The sequence below is a fragment of the Halichoerus grypus genome, chromosome 1 (genome assembly GCF_964656455.1).
Source record: "Halichoerus grypus chromosome 1, mHalGry1.hap1.1, whole genome shotgun sequence".
Lineage (NCBI taxonomy): Eukaryota > Metazoa > Chordata > Mammalia > Carnivora > Phocidae > Halichoerus > Halichoerus grypus.
The window spans coordinates 181687633-181708561 of record NC_135712.1 but is presented as its reverse complement, the minus strand read 5'-3'; the positions used below and the strand labels follow the sequence as shown (position 1 = coordinate 181708561).

At 39.4% G+C, this 20929-nt stretch overlaps 1 protein-coding gene across 2 annotated transcripts in view; it reads left to right on the top strand.

Moving 5' to 3' along the window:
• TAFA1 (TAFA chemokine like family member 1) overlaps nt 1–20929 on the top strand; it is a 516560-nt gene that overhangs the window by 397758 nt on the left and 97873 nt on the right. The window contains exon 3 of one of the 2 annotated variants that reach the window (XM_036082000.2): nt 3245–3382. In XM_036082000.2, the coding sequence (XP_035937893.1) occupies nt 3245–3382 (138 nt within the window). Of the gene's footprint in view, nt 1–3241; nt 3383–20929 lie in introns of both variants that reach the window. The other variant, XM_036082001.2, reaches the window with a different exon arrangement.

Below are 20929 nucleotides of genomic sequence, written 5' to 3'. Positions count from 1 at the left end.
GGGGAATCTGACGAGCACTACCTTAGCCAAGTGATCAGGGTCAACTTCAATAGTAGTAAGTCATGTTGATAGTATGTACCCTTGATATGATGTGATGACAATGGCACTTTCCCTCTGTGGTCTTCCTCCAGAAACACATAACCTCAGTCTCATCATAAGAAAAGCATCAGATAAATAGCACCTGAGGGACATTTTACAAAATAACCTGAGCAACACTTCTCAAAACTGTCAAGGTCATCAAAAAGGATGGAATGTCTGAGAAACTATCATAGCCAAGAGAAGAAGCCTAAGGAGATAAAACAACTAAATGTAATGTGGCATCCTGTATGGTATCCTGGAACAGAAAAAAAGACATTAGATACAAACTAAGGAAATCTGAATATAGCATTGACTTTAATTAATAATAATGTATCAGTATTGGTTCATTAATTGTAACAAAACTAGCATACTCATATAAGATGTTAATATTAGTGGAATAAAAATAGGAAATTATAGGCTGTGGCATATAGGAACTCACAGTACTATCCTCACAAATTTCCTATAAATCTAAGACTATTCTATAATTAATTAAAAGGTTATATTTAAAAAAATGCCCCAACCTTTCACATTAGTGAAATGCTTTTCCTTCATCATGGCCTGTTGAAGTTCAACCTTTCATCTCCCAACTTAAGAAGCCTTTTGAATTCTTTAAAAACAAATGGGTATCGGGCGCCTGGGTGGCTCAGTTGGTTAAGCGACTGCCTTCGGCTCAGGTCATGATCCTGGAGTCCCGGGATCGAGTCCCGCATCGGGCTTCCTGCTCAGCGGGGAGTCTGCTTCTCCCTCTACCCTCCCCCCTCTCATGCTTTCTCTATCTCATTCTCTCTCTCAAATAAATAAATAAAATCTTTGAAAAAAAAAAAAAAAACAAATGGGTATCTCCTTTGACCTATGTCCACAGAACTTGGTACTTGCTTTGTGGTGTTAATTTTAAGTTAATGCACTTATTTCTTCATTCATTCAACCAACAATTATAGTGTACCTACAGCAGTTGTTGACAATAAGGCTAACCTTGGCCCTGACCAAGCTTTCAATTTGCCTGTGGTCACAGACTCATGGATACAGTTCAGTGAGGAAATGTGTAAAGTGCCAAGAGAACAAGCAGTGGTGGAAGTGAGATGTTCTTGGAGGAACTGACCTTTGCACTGAGTTCAAAGAAGGGTTAGTGAGTGCATTTGAGTTGTAGGTGGTGGGTAGAAGGATGAGGAGTAAGAGGGAATATTCTAGGAGAAACCATATTTGCACAATTACTGAGGCAGAAAGGAGAGTGACATTCCCAAGGAAATATATCATCATGACCAGATATTATCATAGGTAGCACATATGGACTCTCTACTATGTATCAGGCTCAATGCTAACCCCTATACATGTGTTATGTTGGTTTATAATCATGCAACCCTGTGAGGCAGGTGTTAATATTATTCCCATTTTACAGATGAGGAAACTGAAGCACTCAGTGAGTAGCAGAGCTGAGATTCAGACTGAAAGAGGCTGACTCTAAAGCCCAAACTCTACCCTCCCGTTGAGGGGAGGCAGAATTAGTCTGCCTTGAAGCAGAGATTCTTGTGTTTCTTTCCTATTAAACCAGGATTTCTCAACCTGGGCACTGATGACATTCTGGACAAGATTGTTCTTTGGTGTGGGATCTTCCCTGTGCCCTGTGGGATGTTTTAGCGCATCCATGGCCTTCACCTGCTAGATGCCAGTAGTACCTACCATCCACCAGTAATGACAATTCAAAATGTCTCCAGATTTTTCCAAATGTCACTGGTGGGGAGGGTGGATAGCAAAATCAAGCCCATTCCTGCCCCTGCATTGAGAATCACTGCATTATATTGTGGATTCTCAGGATAGGATGAAGCTGGGTCTTCGGTCTTTCCTGTCTCCTCTCTTCCTTCCCTCCTCTCTTTTTCTCCAGTGTTTCCTAAGGGCCCACCATGTATGGGCTGAACACATGTCTCTAACAATTTATAACACAGTAACTTGTATATAGTGATTGCTTGACAAATGCTTGCTGAATTTATGCCAACTGAATCCTAAATATTCTGAGTCCATTCTTGTCAAATAAAATATATCCTTCCTGAACATAAAACTTGATATTGGGAAAGTTAATTCCTGGTTTCCAGTCACTTGGAGTATCTTTTGTGTTCCTAAAGAACTGTCCTGCATGCTGCCAAGAGCCACCTGAATGCTCACCAACATTCAGACAGACCCAACCCTTCACCTGTTAAGAACCTAGTGGAGAGTGATATACATTATGTTGCCAATAAATGTTGAATGCATGGCTGACCTGTAACAATTAAGTGAAGCCATATGCCTAGCTCTGTAATTTGAGATGCCATTTAAAGCACATACCTATTTTCTCCAGCAATTCCTTCTATCATTTTTTGGATGGGAGATCTGGATTTGGGAAATGACTCCCCAACTAGGTTTTTTATTCAGCCCCCTGGAAAGTGAGCAGGCAGTGGGAGGGAGAGTTAATTTCTGGGCAGTCTTCCTGCCACCCACTGCAGGTTCTCTATGACTGGCGTGTCAGTGGGAGGGAGCTCAGAGAATTCTAAATGGAAAGATAACACAGGAGTGAGCTCCCATAATATAATGCATTTAAATCAGGTAGACTCTTTATTTTGTGTTAGCTCCAGGCATGCATTGCTTCACTGCTTCTCAGTATATACAGCCTAGAATCATCGCCTCTTGAGGGCTATTCATCGGGGCTCTTTTTTTGTTTTTTAAAGATTTTATTTATTTATTTGAGAGAGGGAGACTGAGAGAGAGAGCACATGAGAGGGGGGAGGGTCGGGAGGGTCAGAGGGAGAAGCAGTCTCCCTGCCGAGCAGGGAGCCCGATGCGGGACTCGATCCAGGGACTCCAGGATCATGACCTGAGCTGAAGGCAGTCGCTTAACCAACTGAGCCACCCAGGTGCCCTCATCGGGGCTCTTTGTTGCATTTGAAGTATGGTGCTGTAATACCTGTCTTCTCCAGGACTGTGCATACCTAGCATATGGTCTTGTAGACATGTGTAAATAGATGTTAATAGAGAGTGGACGGGAGAGAGTCCCACAGTAATTATGCTTCATGGACACTCTTTTTGTATTTTCTCTCACTTTCCCCAGCCCCTCCACACATACCCCCACAGGCCTTAATGGCCACTGAATTATTTCTAATTATTTCTAATGTCCCTGTTCTTTCTCTCTTGCCAGAAGGAGGGACATGTGAAGTGATTGCCGCGCACAGATGTTGTAATAAGAATCGCATCGAGGAGCGGTCGCAAACAGTCAAGTGTTCCTGTCTACCTGGAAAAGTGGCTGGCACGACAAGAAACAGACCTTCCTGTGTTGATGGTAAGTAGCTGGTTTTACATCTCTCTTTAGGTGTTTATCTAGGTGTTCACTGTCTGTAATAGATATATATTTTTTTTGTTTCACCTATATATGGTTCAGGATAACCAACAAGGTGCATCCAAAGCGCTGGAAGGTTGTACAAATGTCAGTCCTCAGCATAGTTAGAATTCTTGTTTCTCTGGCTTTGTGACTTTCACATGGCTTATTTTATTGTTTTTTAGAGAAGGTTAAGGTAAAATAATTTCTCAAGTCAAGAAATTGAAGGGTCCAGGGGCACCTGGGTGGCTCAGTTGGTTAAGCGTGTGCCTTGGCTTGGGTCGTGATCCCAGGATCCTGGGATCAAGTCCCTCATCGAGCTCCCTGCCTGGCAGGGAACCTGCTTCTCTCCCTCTCCTCCCTGCTTGTGCTCTCTCTCACTATCTCTGTCTGTCTCTCTTTCTCAAATAACTAAAATCTTAAAAAAAAAAAAAAAAAAGAAATTGTAGGGTCCAGCTCATTTGGGAAGTGATTCTGGATTGAGGTTTTATATAATGATGATGGTGACAATGGTACTAAAGATAACATTTATTCAATGCGTATTTAATGAGCATTTACTCTATGCCAGACAACTGCTCTGGGTGCCTCACATGCATTCATAAACAAATAGAGGTGCTCTGAATATTCACCATGTGCCAAGCACTGTCCTAAACACTTCTCGTGCATTATTTTATTTACTCCTCCCAAGGATCCTAGAACAGTTACCTATCACTGTGTAACAAATGACCCCAGCAGCTTGAAACAGCAAACATTCTCTCACAGCTCCTGGGGGTCAGGAATTCCACTAAGCTGAGTGTGTCTGGCTCTGGGTCTCTCGTGCAGTTGCAATCAAGATCTAAAAGCTTGACTGATGCTGGAGGATGGTTTCAAGATGGCTCACTCACATGGCTGTTGGCATGGACCACAGTGGCCTTCTTTTTTATAGTCTAGCCTCAGAAGTTACACTTTACTATTTCCACAATATCCAGTTGGTTATTTAAGTCATCCCCATTCAGTGTGGGAGTGAGCTATAAGGACTTTATGGCCAGAAGACAGGGATCATTGCAACAGATACACTTTTCCTCCTATTTTAAACATGAAGAAACTGGGGCTTAGAAGGGTTATGTAATGTTCCATTGGTCCCATGGCTGACAAGCTGTAGCTTGACTGACTTTTTTTTTTTAAAGATTTTATTTATTTATTTGACAGAGAGAGTGAGAGAGAGTACAAGCAGAGGGGAGTAGCAGAGGGAGAGGGAGAAGCGGGTTCCCCACTGAGTGGGGAGCCCGATGCGGGACTTAATCCCAGGACCCTGAGATCATGACCTGAGCCGAAGGCAGATGCTTAACCAACTGAGCCCCAGGCCCCCCCTCTGCTTGACTGACTCTTAAGCCTAGAGTAACTGACTGTAATACCAAGTCTTGACCACCATCTTTAGAACAACTTTATATGTGCTAATAGTGAGTCCAAGGTTCAAAAGGACCATAAGTATCTCTCCCCATCATTATCTTTCATAATTTTAGAGCCAGGTATGAGGTGATGTTCAAATTCTTCAGTAAGAAAATCAGGACTCAAGTGAGTCATTTTTCAGGGTCACACAGTAGCAAACAGAACCCATATCTTTTGGCTTAGAATCCATTGTTCTACCTCTAGAAACAGATAAAGCAGGACACCTTCTAGATTGGCTTGTGTTATGTTTTCATTATGAAGTATGGTGGTTAGAAAGAGAAACACACTCAAGCTAGACCAAGGAAAGTTTTTTTTTTTAAGAAAAGAGAAGAATCCTAGGGAGTCCATTTCCCAGAAACCTCATGGAATCCATAAATTCTGCCAGCAGCCGCCATCTTGTTTTCTTTGTTCATGGGACACACTCTTTCTGATCTCTGTTGCCCTCCTTCTCCTCTGTGTGGACTGATTCCCTCTTCTAAGATTTTGGCTTTCGAATTCCTATAACTTAGGGGCTGGTGTGAAGCTGTTATCTCCATGATGCCAACTCCGATCTCATATGGCATCACAATACAACCCAAATATATTTGACTCGTCTCCTGTGTTTTAAATGCATTCTCCAAAAGGACCAAATATGACTGGCCCAGCTTGTGTCGCATGTTAACCTTTGCCCAATCAGCCATAGCCAGAGAGCTGTACATGGGGCTTGTTCACCTTACCATTGTGTACCATGGTAAGGTCAAGCTTTTTTTTTTTTTTTTTAATTTTTCTAAAGGATGAGAAAAAGCCAAGTTTGGGAATATACTATTATCAGCAAATTCTCAATTAGTACATTTTCAGGGGTCATTTGGCACTATCTGGAGACATTTTTGGTCTAGACATCTCTTGCAATTAGGGGGATATTATTCACATCTGGTGAGTAAAAGCCAACAATGCTGCTAAACATCCTATAATGCACAGGACAGCACCCACAACAAAGTATTACCCAGCCCCAAATGTCAATGGAATTGAGGTTGAAAATTTGCGCTTATGGTTATTTATTTGTTCCAGATCACAGTCAACATCACATCTCCTCCAATGCAGGAGAGGCAAGCAGTTAGACTAGAAATGCCACTTTTTCACTTGTAGGAGGAAACTCTTGGCCTTTGAAGCCAACAAACATTATAAAGCCATGATAGTTTCTCAAGCTGTCTGCCAAAGAAAGCCTCGAGTCTGTTAATTATGAATCTCCATTTTGTTTCCAGTTCATTTTTTTTCTAATGATCTAGAATTAGAATTGCCTTCAGGATTTGGATGTAAGACATAAAGAGCAATACACTGTTTATTCTGGCAGAGGGGGAAATGGCATCTGGCCCTAAGTTTCTATGAGAAGCTCAGCCACATAATGGGAATATTCTGTCTCTCAGAACAAGTTTATTTGACTTTGGAAACTGAATCCTTTAGTGTGGTAGGTTCAGGCAAGAGGGCTATTAGTCCCTATCTTCCAAGCAAAAGTCAATAAATTATAGAGTATTCTATGGTGTGAACCTATAGCATTCCACTCTTCTAAAATCCTTGAATCCATTGGCATGCATGAGAAAAGTGCTGCTATGATCAAAATTTTTTTTATGGCCCAAATCTCTACATGCAAATGAAAAAGGAAGTGCAGATATAAATTAATAATTCCAGTGTAGTTATTAAGATCATGAACTGTGCAATTAGACAGACATGAGTGGAACTCAGCTATATCAGTTACTAAGAGAATTACCTTGGGCAAGTCACATATGCTTTTTAATTTGTTCCTTGGCTGTGAAATGGAGATGATAATTATTTTGACTTGTGGTGAGGATTAAGGAAGTCATGTGTAGAGTTTGTTTTGCGTAATATCTGGTTCCCGTTACATACTCGCTAAATGTTGGTGTCTCTTTCCTATCTTACTAGTAAGTGTGGGTAATGCTTAGAAAGGCACATTGTTTTCCAAAGTTTTGTTGCATTTTAATTGTAGCCACCATCTTTTCCTGGAACTGCTTCTAACTAATTATCCTGGATATCACTGTTGCTGGTGAGTCAGCTTCAGGAATGTGTGTTTCTTATAGGAATTTTGAAAACTGTAGAAATAATCCATACATTAAAGGCACACATAATATTATTGCTCAGAGATTATCATTATTTTGTAAGAAAACACATACATGTCCATTTAGGCTTAACCCATCATTAAAAAGAAACTCATATGGCAGGTATTTTACTAAACTAAAATGTCATAGTACTCTTTTATCAACAGCTTGTTTCATTTACCATATGACAAACATTCCCCAACTTAAAACATATTCTTCAAAAACATTATTGCTAATAGCTGTATAGGGTTTCAGGGGTGGATACAATTCCATTTATCTAACCATTTCCTCCACTTGGACATATTTATAGTGTTTCGTGCATTTCCCTTTCTAAGTCTAAAAATGGATAGAAACCAGCTTCTCCCCATGACAGTGGTTGACAATCCATACACCATATTTGTCCTGAACTTATATCCTGTTGTACATAGTGCATTTCCAATGTAACTGTTCCAATTGCTGTTATTTACTTGCCTCTGAAATTACAGGTCACTTGCCTTCCACAGTGTTTTCGAAACCGGAGAAACAGCTATGATTTTAAAATAAGCATATATTCTATTATTCTAAGATTCAAAATCAGAGACCAGATGATTCAAAATGGGACATAAATTTTGCAGTGTAATCTTAGCAACTTATCCAAAAATAGAATACAGGATTTTGGGAGAAATTTTAGAGTGGGCTTTGAGTTTAAAGAATGATCTTCTATTGCTTAATAAGTGAAAATACCAAAGAAAAACACTCAACAGCTTAAATATTGTGATAGGTATTTATAAATATTTTGAAAAGCATTATACCCTTGCACGTGTGCCTAGCACTATTCTGACCGGATATTAAGTCATTACACTGATTCACACCGTCTCGTGTATTGTTAATTATTCTCTAACCCTAGAGAAGGGTGCCTTCCTTGCTATCTTTGTTAACAGTAACCAAAATGATGGCCAAAATGTTCTTGAAGGCTTACCCTGAACCCTTCTTTGAGGTCCTTCAAGTCTGTACGTTCATTTAATTCTAACCCCAACTCCCAAAGGTGTCTCCTATTATTCCATTTTGCCAGTCAGAAAATTGAGGCACGGGAAATTTGTGACTTGCTCAAAATCACGCAGCCAGTAATGACAGATCCAGAAGTCCCGTCTGGGCTCTCTGACTCCAGGGCCCTATTTACCAAGTGTGGGCAGACGAGGATGTAGCAAAAACACACATTCTATTCCAAAGCCTTTCATGTAAGATACCAAAATCCTGGGTGAGAAGGGGCAGAAGGTCCAACCGTGTGCATATTTTCAGAAACATTCGGTCCTTCAGGCCATGCCTGCTCCTTCCCCTTTTGTGTCAGACAGGACTGATTAATTGCCCTTTCTGAGGTCATGGCCATCGAGTAATTAGAGCATTTTTATAAATAATGGTTTCCGTTATATAGAATGACTGAAGCATCCTTGTTTAAGGCATAGAGAGACAAAATGACTGTTTTATGGAGAAATTCTCATGCAGTTTCCTCTATTTAGGATTTTATTCTCATGCAATTTATGTCTATTTGCGACTTAGAAAAATATGTGAAAAACATCCTTATAAGTACTGGTTTGTAGAGAAGGTCTTATAATTCTCTGTGGATTTGAGCATCACTCTTATTAAGAAAAGTCTACATGATAAGTTCATAGGCCTTTCCTTTCATTCAGTGTAAATTCTGATCATTTCTCTGACTGATTGCTACAAACATGACCTGGTGTTCTTGTCTTTTTATACTGGATATCAGCCAGAAGTGACTAGCTTATATCACAGAACTTTTTAACTTTCACAACTATAGAAATCCCACATTTTCTGTTTGTCGCTAGGATTAGTGTATAGTTAATATAATGAAAAAATCTTTATACTCCTTCCTGTTTCTGTGAAGACAAAACCCCACCATATAAGAGGATGTTTTGCTCTTGACTCATCATACATAGCCTATAAGGTAAGACCAAGCAAGCAAGATACACAGAGACCCAGATGCAGGAAAACAGTTAGACTTACAGGGAAGGAGACAGACAGGGAGACAGGACATACAAAGAGGAACAAGGAAAGGAAGGTTCAGAGGAAAAAAGTGATCAAAGGGAGATGAGACAAGGAATGCTTAAAAGGATTAAAACATCTATCTATAAAATGGCTTCATTCATTTTTTTCCAAACAATTGTTTGTATTCACTTTCACAGTTTATAACTAATTTTAACAAAATAAGATTTATTTGGTAGATTGAGACTTGGAATTTTTTTTTCAAGTTGCATTATATGAGATTCCAGAACCCAAATATCTATAAAAATTGCTTCTGGAGATTGCTCCTTTGGAAAATACATGATAAAATTTTCTTGCCCACATAACATCGTAGTCTCTAGAGACAGCCATGGTGGAGAAAAAGGTCTGAGAACTGAAGGAAATTTGAAATTTAGCAATAGTTTTCTATAGAGTAGTATGAAATACATATGAGAAATACTGCATATAATAGCCCCTTCTTAGCCATCCAAAATATGATAGCATATGAAAGCCTCTGAGAAGTTCTGCAGAAAAGAAACTTGTTGAACTTGGACCCATTATGTCCCAGACTTCTTTGACTAGAGAACCTTTTTCTCTGTAACATTTACTTGTGCCCTATAAACCCAGTGTTCCATGAACTGGACTTCAGGCCATGCTGGTATAGGCTATATAGACTATGTCTTTGTTTTTGTTTCCAGGGATGTATTTGAGGTCTTTTGAGACTGCCTGATAATTCCTATGCCAATAGCTCAGTATTTTTTCTTAACACTGGCTAACCAAACATTGCACAACAGGTCTTGGTAGTAATGTGATTTATAATATCTCCGTGACATGTCAGGCTGAACTACAGTTTGGAAATCATCTAGGGACCTTCCAGAGCAAACATTGTATGAAAAAGCTTAAGCCCTTATTTTTATTCACAAATATTAGATGTTTTAGAGGACAGGGAAGATGACCTGTTTTGGTTCTGCCATTTGTTACTTGTCGTCCCCACACAATGAAATACCAAGATAATGAATCGCCGTGGTAGATCAGGGATACACGACACAGCGGCAGTCTGGGGTCCCTTCATTACCATCTGTTTGATGCCTGCCTTGTTCTTTCTTTCTTTCTTTCTTTTAATTTTATTTTATTTTGTTATGTTAGTCACCATACAATACATCATTAGTTTTTGATGTAGTGTGTAGTGATCCACGATTCATTGTTTTCGTATAACACCCTGTGCTCCATGCAGTACATGCCCTCCTTAATACAGACTCTAGCTTGTTTAATAGACGAGATGGTGAGCTCAGTTGACTTCATCAGGAGGCATTTCTGAAGGCAGATTCTATTGTTATTGAAGAGGGTCTACTAGAGCATCATTAGTAACATTGTGGCACATTCAGGCGTAATTTCTAAATTACATACAAATGTTCTTTTGCTCCTTCCTTGGCACGTAATCCTGTCCAGGTATGTGAGGGATCCAAGTCTGCATTAGCAGGAGGAATGAGAGGAAGGATGTAGAAGAACTGTCAAAGCTTTTTGTACCATCTAATAAAAGGTCTGTCTCTATGTTTTGTTCCTTTGCATAATAAAGAGAACAGGAATTCAGTCTTCAGATATCCCCATACTTCTGAAACTAAGAATGGATGTCATTTTTTTTTAAGTTTAAAGCAGCAGTTTCCAGCTGACAGCCCAGCCACAGAAAGTACCTTCAGACCTATTCCTTAGGTTGGCAGAGTAGTGAAATGGACTGTGTGCCTTTGGATGGGATACTCCAGTATGCACAGACCTCGCCCCTTTCTATGAAACCTGGCTCTGGCCCATTCATGTGACCTGCCGGATCCCTAAAGATCAAGGGAATCCCTACCTCCTGGCTCAGAGTCATTTCCCTACTGTTCTCAAGTTAAATAAAAAAAATTAATTTTCTGGAAAAAATTACTCTTTGATATATATAACCTGGCATAAATAGGAATATACATACACAAAAACAGCAAGAAAGGAAAATAAGAGTAATTCTTCTCCTCCCCTTGCCCACTGATTCTCTCACATCTTCAATGCCAGAAGCAACCACTGTCACCAGATTTCTGTGTGTCCTTATAGAAAATATCCATGCACACACAGGAGACACACATATACAACCTGATAAATCAAAACGCTGTTATATAATTAAAAAAATGGTCTGAACCTGTATTTTTTTTTGCACACAGGATGCACACATATACAACCTGATAAATCAAAACGCTGTTATAAAAAACAAAAAACAAAAAATGCTGTTATATAATTTAAAAAATGGTCTGAACCTGTATTTTTGTGTGTGTGTAAGAAAATGGCTGATAAACATTGAAAAAAACGTTCAACATCACTCAATTGAAGAAGTGTAAATTAAACACTGAAATGTAGTGTTTCATCAATCCAATAGGCAGAGATAAAAAGTTTGGTAATACCCAGTGTTAAGGAGGCAGGAGAGAAAAATTATATATAAATCATACTCTGTGATAAACAGCTTACAAACTCAATTAGTTAGCCACTTTTCTTTATTTGATTCACCAAAAGAGAAGAAGATAAATAGGTAATTTTTTAATGAGACTAGATGTTTGGGGAACATAATACAAATTACATGCATTATAACTGTGCACAGTGACTTTATTTAGCAATGATTCTTGTATACATAATGCCCTCCATTTCTTCAATAGGATCAGGTTCATGCATCTGGGTATCATCTAAGAAATCCTCTAAGGATCTTGATCTCACTTCCATGGCAAAACTATATGTGAAAGTATATTTAGTGCATGTACTTGGACATAAATATAGTAAATCCCATTTTAATGTCAATCAATGTAGCTACTTGGGAGGTACAAAATTCTCTACACAAATATGTGTAGTGGTATGTATGTCACGTGTGTGTGTGTGTGGGTGTGTGTGTGTAATCATGGTACAACACACCCCAAACTCTTGTCATTTTTCTAGTTCGGAATGTATTTCGTTACACAGAATTCCAAATTCATTAAGGAAATTTCCCGAAAGTAGCTCCAAAGCCATCAGTTTCCATTATTTCTAAAAAGCTTAGGTGTTTTCAAATACCCGTTCTTGTCTGATATGAGAGCACTTTTAATCAATTCTTATTTTTTTTCGGAAAGGGGGAAAAATGTTGTTCTAAATCTAAGGAGTCAGCTCCTCCCCCATCCCTCTAGCTGGGCTTCAGCCTAGATAAGGCAAGATTTCAGGGTTCTGTGTTATTAATGTGCTGTCCATATGAATAATGAGCAAGCCTTGTGAATTATTTCACACTTCTAGGAAAATCTATAGCCCTGTCCTTCTGCAATAGCACTGGAAGCTGCTGAGGATATCCGTACATTTCTTTGTGGAAGGTTCTGATAACTTCATCTAAGGATACGGTAAAACTTATGTCCCCTTCTGAAGCCTGTGTAGAAATTTATGCAGATGAATAGTATTTTGAAAAATTAATGATGTATTCCTCAATCCACCCAAGCTAGTGGGATTTTTGAGGACCAGACCCAACCCAAACAACAGAACATGAATCACCCATTAACCAGAGAATAGAGGCCTGAATATTTGGTGTTTAAGTTCAAAAGCCATTCCAAGACTCAGATATATAATGGAAGGGTTCATTTATTCCTGTCCTCAGAGTAATATGATGAGTCAGCTTAGGGAGGGAGAAAGGAACACTTGGGTAAGAAAAATGTGGTCCACTGGAGCCAAGGCTATCTGCCACTACCACCAGAGATGTGTGTCACCACCTATAGACTCACCTATCCAATCACCAGTTAAGAGAGCACTGTGCATGATAGCTCAACACACTCCCTTCCTATCCTTTTGGTTGCCTTCCCAGGAAAACCATTCACAAACAGCATCTAGCATATTGAACCCTGATTGTCCAACAGGAGTCATAATCACCAGTGTCCTAAGGCCTCCTTAGGCTTCCATGCTGCAGAGGTGACCTCCAGGATGCTAATGAATTCCAGGAAGTGAGAGGAGAGACCTGGACTCCCTAATCGGTGGAGTGGACACAGAAAGGAAATTTCATGCACCAACTACATAAAACTAAGTTTCCAACCGAGCTAGGACATTGGTGGAACACGCTCACCTTCCCCAACCTACCTATCTCACTTATAATCCTTGATATCATTTGGCACTTTCATTTTTGCATCATTTATTTATTTTATTTTTTTTTAATTTTATTATGTTATGTTAATCACCATATATTACATCATTAGTTTTTGATGTAGTGTTCCATGATTCATTTTTTGCGTATAACACCCAGTGCTCCATTCAGTACGTGCCCTCTTTAATACCCATCACCAGACTAACCCATCCCTCCCACTCCCCACCATTCCAGCAACCCTCAGTTTGTTTCCTGAGATTAAGAATTCCTCATATCAGTGAGATCATATGATTACATGTCTTTCTCTGATTGACTTATTTTGCTCAGCATAACACCCTCCAGTTCCATCCACGTCATTGCAAATGGCAAGATTTCATTCCTTTTGATGGCTGAATAATATTCCATTGTGTATGTATATATATATACATCTTCTTTATCCATTCATCTGTCAATGGACATCTTGGCTCTTTCCACAGTTTGTCTGTTGTGGACATTGCTACTATAAACATTGGGGTGCAAGTACCCCTTCGGATCCCTACATTTGTATCTTTGGGGTAAATACCCAGTAGTGCAATTGCTGTGTCATAGGGTAGCTCTATTTTCAACTTTTTGAGGAGCCTCCATACTGTTTTCCAGAGTGGCTGCACCAGCTTGCATTCCCACCAACAGTGTAGGAGGGTTCCCCTTTCTCTGCATCCCTGCCATCATCTGTCATTTTCTGACTTGTTAATTTTAGCCATTCTGACTGGTGTGAGGTGGTATCTCATTGAGGTTTTGATTTGGATTTCCCTGATGCCGAGCGATGTTGAACACTTTTTCATGTGTCTGTTGGCCATTTGGATGTCTTCTTTTCAGAAATGTCTGTTCATGTCTTCTGCCCATTTCTTCAGTGGATCATTTGTTCTTGGGTGTTGAGTTTGAGGAGTTCTTTATAGATTTTGGATACTGGCCCTTTATCTGATATGTCATTTGCAAATATCTTCTCCCATTCTGTCGGTGTCTTTTGGCTTTGTTGACTGTTTCTTTTGCTGTGCAAAAGCTTTTTATCTTGATGAAGTCCCAACAGTTCATTTTTGCCCTTGCTTCCCTTGCCTTTGGCGATGTTTCTAGGAAGAAGTTGCTGCGGCTGAGGTCAAAGAGGTTGGTGCCTGTGCTCTCCTCTAGGATGTTGATGGACTCCTGTCTCACATTTAGGTCTTTCAACCATTTGGAGTCTATTTTTGTGTGTGGTGTAAGGAAATGGTCCAGTTTCATTCTTCTGCATGTGGCTGTCCAATTTTCCCAACACCATTTGTTGAAGAGACTGTCTTTTTTCCATTGGACATTCTTTCCTGCTCTGTCTAAGATTAGTTGACCATAGAGTTGAGGGTCCATTTCTGGGCTCTCTGTTCTGTTCCTTTGATCTTTATGTCTGTTTTTGTGCTGGTACCATACCGTCTCGATGATGACAGCTTTGTAATAGAGCTTGAAGTCCAGAATTGTGATGCCCCCAGCTGTGTTTTAAAGGACACTATATCATACTTAAAGGGTCTATCCAACAAGAAGATCTAACAATTGTAAATATTTATTTTATTTCTTAAGTCATCTCTACACCCAATGTGGGGCTCAAACTCATGACCCCAAGATTGAGAGTGGCATGCTCTACTGACTGAGCCAGCCAGGTGTCCCTCAATATTGCATCATTTAAAGAATTCAATGGTAAATTCAGTGGACTCAATATTACTTAGGGTGGTAAAATGATTGCATGGTTAACCAGCCACTCATTCAAAGGAAGGTCCCATTTCTTCAAATTTAGAATGGCCTGCATGTGCCCACTCAGAAGTTATCATTCATCATCTCCTTTGGTGCCTACATGCCAGTTTTGCTTTGTGCTGGGCACCTGTTTTCATCAACACTCTTCTGCAATGTGTATGTTCTGACTGCTCCACAGACCCACTCTGGTTCCCCAATTCTCTCCCTCTTCTTGGACCTCCCTATACCCTGCAACACAACAATATTGAAATTAGACTAATCAATAACCCTACAATGACCCCTAAGTCATTGAAAGGAAGTGTGAAAGGAAGAGTCACACATCTCTCACTTAAAATCAAAAGCTAGAAATGATTAAGCTTAGTGATGAAGATGTGTCAAAAGCCAAGGTGGGCAGAAAGCTAGGCCTCTTGCATGAAATAGTTAGCCAAGCTGTGAATTCAAAGGAAAAATTCTTGAAGGAAATTAAAGGTGCTACTCCAGCGAATGCATGAACAATAAGAAAGGGAAACAGCCTTATTGCTGATCTGGAGGAAGTTTGAGTGGTTTGGATAGAAGATCAAACCAGCCACAACATTCCCTTAAGTCAAAGTCTAATCCAGAGCAAGGCCCTAACACTTCAATTCTATGAAGGCTGAGAGAGGTGGGGAAGCTACAGAAGAAAAATTAGAAGCTAGCAGAGGTTGATTCATGAAGTTTAATGAAAGAAGTCATCTCCATAACATAAAAATGCAAGGTGAAGCAGGAAGTGCTAATGTAGAAGCTGCAGCAAGTTATCCAGAAGATCCAGCTAAGATCATTAATGAAGGTGGCTACATTAAACAACAGATTTTCAATGTAGATGGAACAGCCTTCTATTAAAAGAAGATGCTATCTAGGACTACCATAGCTTGAGAGAAGAACACAATACCTGCTTTTAATGCTTCAAAGGATGGGCTGACGGTCTTGTTAGGGGCTAATGCAGCTGGTGACTTTAAGTTGAAGCCAGTGCTCATTTACCATTTCAAAAATCCTAGGGCCCTTAACAATTATGCTCAGTCTCCCTACAATCTAGTAATTCCACAACTGGGTATTTACCCAGTACAAAATACAAAAACAGAAATTCAAAAACATATATGTACCCCTATGTTTATTGCAGCATTATTTACAATAGCCAAGTAATGAAAGCAGCGCAAGTGTCCATCGATAGATGGATGAATAAAGATGAGTATATATCTATAATGGAATATTATTCTACCATTAAAAAGAATAAAATCTTGCCATTTGCAATGACATGAATGGTGCTAGAGAGTTTAATGCTAAGTGAAATAAGTCAGAGAAAGATAAGTACCATTTCATTTCACTCATACATAAAATTTAAGAAACAAAACAAACAAAGGAGGGAACAAAAGAGAAAAAACAAGAAATGGACTCTTAACTAAGGAGAACAAACTGATGGTTACCAGAGGGGAGGGTGGGGGGATGGGTGAAATAGGTGATGGGGATTAAGAGTACACTTATCATAATGAGCACTGAGTAATGTATAGAATTGTTGAGTCACTATATTGTGCACCTGAAATTAATATAACTCTGTATGTTAACTGTACTGGAATTAAAATCAAAAAACTTTAAAAAAATATGCTAAATCTACTCTCCCTTTGCTCTAGAAATGGAACAACAATGCTTGGATGTCAGCACATCTGTTTACCATATAGTTTATTGAATATTTTAAGCCCTATTGAGACTGTTGAGACCTACTGCTATAATAAAAAGTTTTTTTTCAAAATACTTCTCACTGTAATGCACCTGATCATCTGAGCTCTGATAGCAGTGTAGAATGAGATTAATGTTGGTTTTGTACCTGCTAACACAAACATCCATTCTGCAGCCCATGGGTCAAGGAGTAATTTTTACTTTCCAATCTTATTTAAGAAATATATGGCTATGGCTGCCATAGATAGTGATTCCTCTGATAGATCTGGGCAAAGTAAATTGAGAACCTTCTGGAAATGATTTACCACTCCAAATGCCATTAAGAACATTTGTGATTCATGGGAGGAGGTCAAAATACCAACATTAACAGGAATTTGGAAGAAGTTGATTCCAACCCTCATGGAAGACTTTGAGGGGTTCAAGTCTTCAGTGAAGGAAGTAATTGCAAATGTGGTAGAAATAATGGGAAAGCTAGAATTAGAAGTGGAGACTGAAGATGGGACTGAATTGCTAAAATCCCATGAGAACAGTTGAACCAGATGAAGAATTGCTTCTTATGGATGAGCAAAAAAAAAAAAAAAAAAAAAAAATGGGCTTCTTGAGGTGGAATCTACTCCTCGTGAAGCTGCTGTGAAGATTGTTGACATGACACAAAGGATTTAGAATATTACATAAATTTAGAGGCAGGGTTTGAGAGAATTGGCTCTAATTTTGAAAGAAGCTCTACTATGGGTAAAATGCCATCGAACAGCATAGCATGTTAAGGAGAAATCACTTGTGAAAGGAAGAGTCAATCAATGCAGCAAATTTCTTGTCATCTTATTTCGAGAAATTGCCACAACCACCCTAACCTTCAGCAACCACCACCCTGATCAGTCAGCAGCCATCAACATGGAGCCAAGACCCTCCACCAGCAACAAGATTACAACTCCTTGAAAACTCTGATGATGCTTGGCATTTTTTAGCAATAAGGTATTTTTTAATTAAGGCATGGGCAATGTTTTTAGACATAATGCCATTGCACACTTACTAGACTACAGTATAATATAACTTTTATATGCACTGGGAAACCAAAAAAAAATTATTTGACCTGCTTTATTACAATTTTTGCTTTATTGTGGTGGTCTGGAACTGCACCTGCAATATTTCTGAAATTTGTCTGTATTACTTTATGTAACTCCTGCAACAGCAGCCTTATAAGATAGTTACTATTCTTATCCCCAATTTATTGAGGAGGAACTTGATGCCTTAAAGAAGTTAAATCATTTCTTCCAAGACATGGCAGCCCAAATGAGGAGTTGCTAGAAATGATAGGTAGGCGATCCCCTGAGAAGCATGGGGAGCAAAGGTTCAGAGTACCTGCTCACTTCTGTATTCCCTTCCTCAGAGAAAAGCACCATCATTCAGGCATGCTATGTTTTTACTTAAGCATCCCCTCCAGCACATATACCATTATCCTTCATATCCTATGCATCTCAGATCCTTCAATTCCTCACCATTCCCAAATTTCATTACTGCCATAATCAAGACTCTTATATTGGCCCGAATTAATGTGCCCTTAACACCCATGCCCTGTCTTGCCCAATGCTGACTTTGTTACCCAGCTTGAACTACCAATTCCACAGGTCCTCCCTCAAACCACCACTATTAGACACCCAAAGCTAATAGATACCCTCCTCCACATCCCTGAAGCCTCCTATACAACATTTACCATAACTTACCATATTGTACTCCATGCTTTTGTTGACTTGTGATCTTCTCTGATAGAGAGACTCACCCATTCACTCAACAATTATTTTCAGAACACTGACTGCATCCTAGGAATTATGCCAAACACTTGGTCACATAATGATGAACAAAGCCCTTGCCTACAATCCAGCAGGGGAACACACCTCAATCTAATCATACATAAACATGTTCCAAGCAAAAACTGCATGTTCAGAAGGAAAAGAACTCAGTCCTTGGAGAGGGTGTTATTGCAAAGAATTCAAAGGAGGCCAGAAAGCCGAGACTTCTGTGAAGAAGTGACAGGAATTTGGAGATGTGAGGTATGACTCAAGCTAGCTGGGTGAAGAGCTTTCCAGGCAGAGAGCCAGCATGGGCAAAGGCAAAAGCCTTGGGTTTTGATCAAGAACTTCAGAGAAAGCCATTGTGGCTGAAACCCAAAGAACAATAAGATCATATGTGAGAGGAGGCGGAAAAGATGGGTGGGGCTAACCAGTAGTGTTATAATTGAGCTGTGCATCTCCCGTTCCTAATGTAGTTCTTTTTTGTTTAATTTGAGTATAGTTGACACACAATGTTACATTAGTTTCAGGTGTACAATGTAGTGATTCAACAAGTTTATAGGTTATCCTAATATAGTTCTTAAAACTGAGATGTGCTAATCAAATTCTTAGAGAAGGCAGTGATTCAGTATCTGTTGTGGGAAATTAGATGGTGTCAACTTGGAGTTTTGTGCATGAGGAGATGGCATTGAGAGCCCTCTACTGAGATAAAAACCTCCTTCTGCAGTGTCTGACATCAGATTGCAAAACCTCAATACTCACACTTCAAATAACGGCAAAGCAAGACAAATCAAATTGCCTTTATGATATTGCCACCTTGCTCACGCGCTGTTATCCACGGTGTTGCTGTCACCTGAATGTCTCACCCTCTCTCTGTTCCCAGCCACTCATGCTGCTGAAAGAATCCTCATAACCACCCCAAATCAAGCAAACAACAGCTTCTGATAGAAATTTTCAGTCACTGCTTTTCCATTCTATTGTCTGCATTAGATAACGTTATAATTAGTGGGTTCTTTATACCAGGAGGGGCATTAAGGCTAAGGGTTTATAACTGGGGATATATTTAAACATGGTGGCTAACTACAGGCTCATATCAGTTTATTTTCTTCCTGACTAACTTGTATCTTCTTTGACTCCATTTCCTTATGAATTAATAATGCTATATTCTATGTAGCCCCCCCCCCCAAAAAAAGTCTCTAAAATACCTCCATCAAAGGATGCCTGACTATCCCGTTCCTGAAATCTAGGGTAGTGGGTAAATTTTAAATGGGTATGCAGGCATTAATGAGTCTATTTTGTGAAGAAGAAGATTATGGAGAAATGATTGTTTCTCATATTACTCATTCCACTCCCTTCAAACTATGCAAGCACATGCTTTTGAGAAACAATGTAATAAAGCCACATGTACACTAGAAAAATTCTTTGCTGTATTTAACAGCCCTTGTGGAAAAATTATACTAATAACTACATAAATTGAAAGTTGTTGAGCACTATGTGTCAGACACCCCCCTGAGAACGTTAACCTTTTCACATCACATTTCACAATATGAAATGGGTACTGTTATTATTGTCCCAATTTTACTGATAAGGAAATCGAGGCTCAGAGCAAGAAGGGGCTTGCCAAAGGCCATACAGCTTCTAGACAGTAGAGCCAAGATTTAATCTTGGACAGTCTGATAACAGCACCCATGTAAGATGTTAAGATTGCATTAGTTCCCAAACAGACAGCTAGAACATTTCTGTGGCAAGACAGAATCGTGGCAATTGGAGCCCACACGGATGTGGATTTCAACCCTAGTTTTGCCCCTGATGAGTCAGCTTTCCTTCAGCACGTTATTCTCCTGGATCTGCAGTTTCCTCTTCTGTTAAACAGGGATGAAAAAAACTGCAATGTCAAAGAGCTGATGAGAATATCAAATGAGAAAATTCATAGAAGCCACAAATCTGTAATAGAATCTCCAGGCATATTGTGAGTCCTCAATTATATTATCCTTACTAAACTCATGATTATGTTAAGAACACGATATTGAATTTATAGTTTCATTAATGAGTGTGTATCTGGATTTTGAGAAACCCTGATTCAGAACTGCAGTTTTGATTGAAATACCAATAGTTATATACCTCTTCCTCATTTGATTACCTCCAACCATAAAACAAGGCTTTTGAGCTTCTAAAAATGTGTGCACAGAAACAGAAGCAGGTCAGATAATGATTTAGAAGCCCGTCTCCAGAGGAGCATGAAGAGAGGAGGCAAGTTGAATGTGATGCTTGTTTTCCATTCAGAAGGGAAGATATTGAGGACATCCTCTTCTGATCCCAGTCCCAGTAAGAGAAAACATCATTTTCCAAGTGCCTGTTGGTACACATAAACATCTCTGAGATAAAAGATCTCAGTAGACATGATCAGTTTCAGAAAGGAGCAGAGAGTGTGCATTCCATCAGAGACAAGGTTCATTAGGTGTAGATTGACTTAGCCTTTGCTTTGGTCTTTTCTCAGCATTCACAGGAGAGCTGCCTTTTCTCTTCTTACTGTAGATACTCTCTGTAGGTGACTTCATTCATTCACTTTCATGGCTTCAGAAACTTAGATAGTTGCTCTCTAACCTAATCCATTCTTCCAAACTCCGGGCCCTTTTTTCAGGCAAGTATTAGACATTGTCAT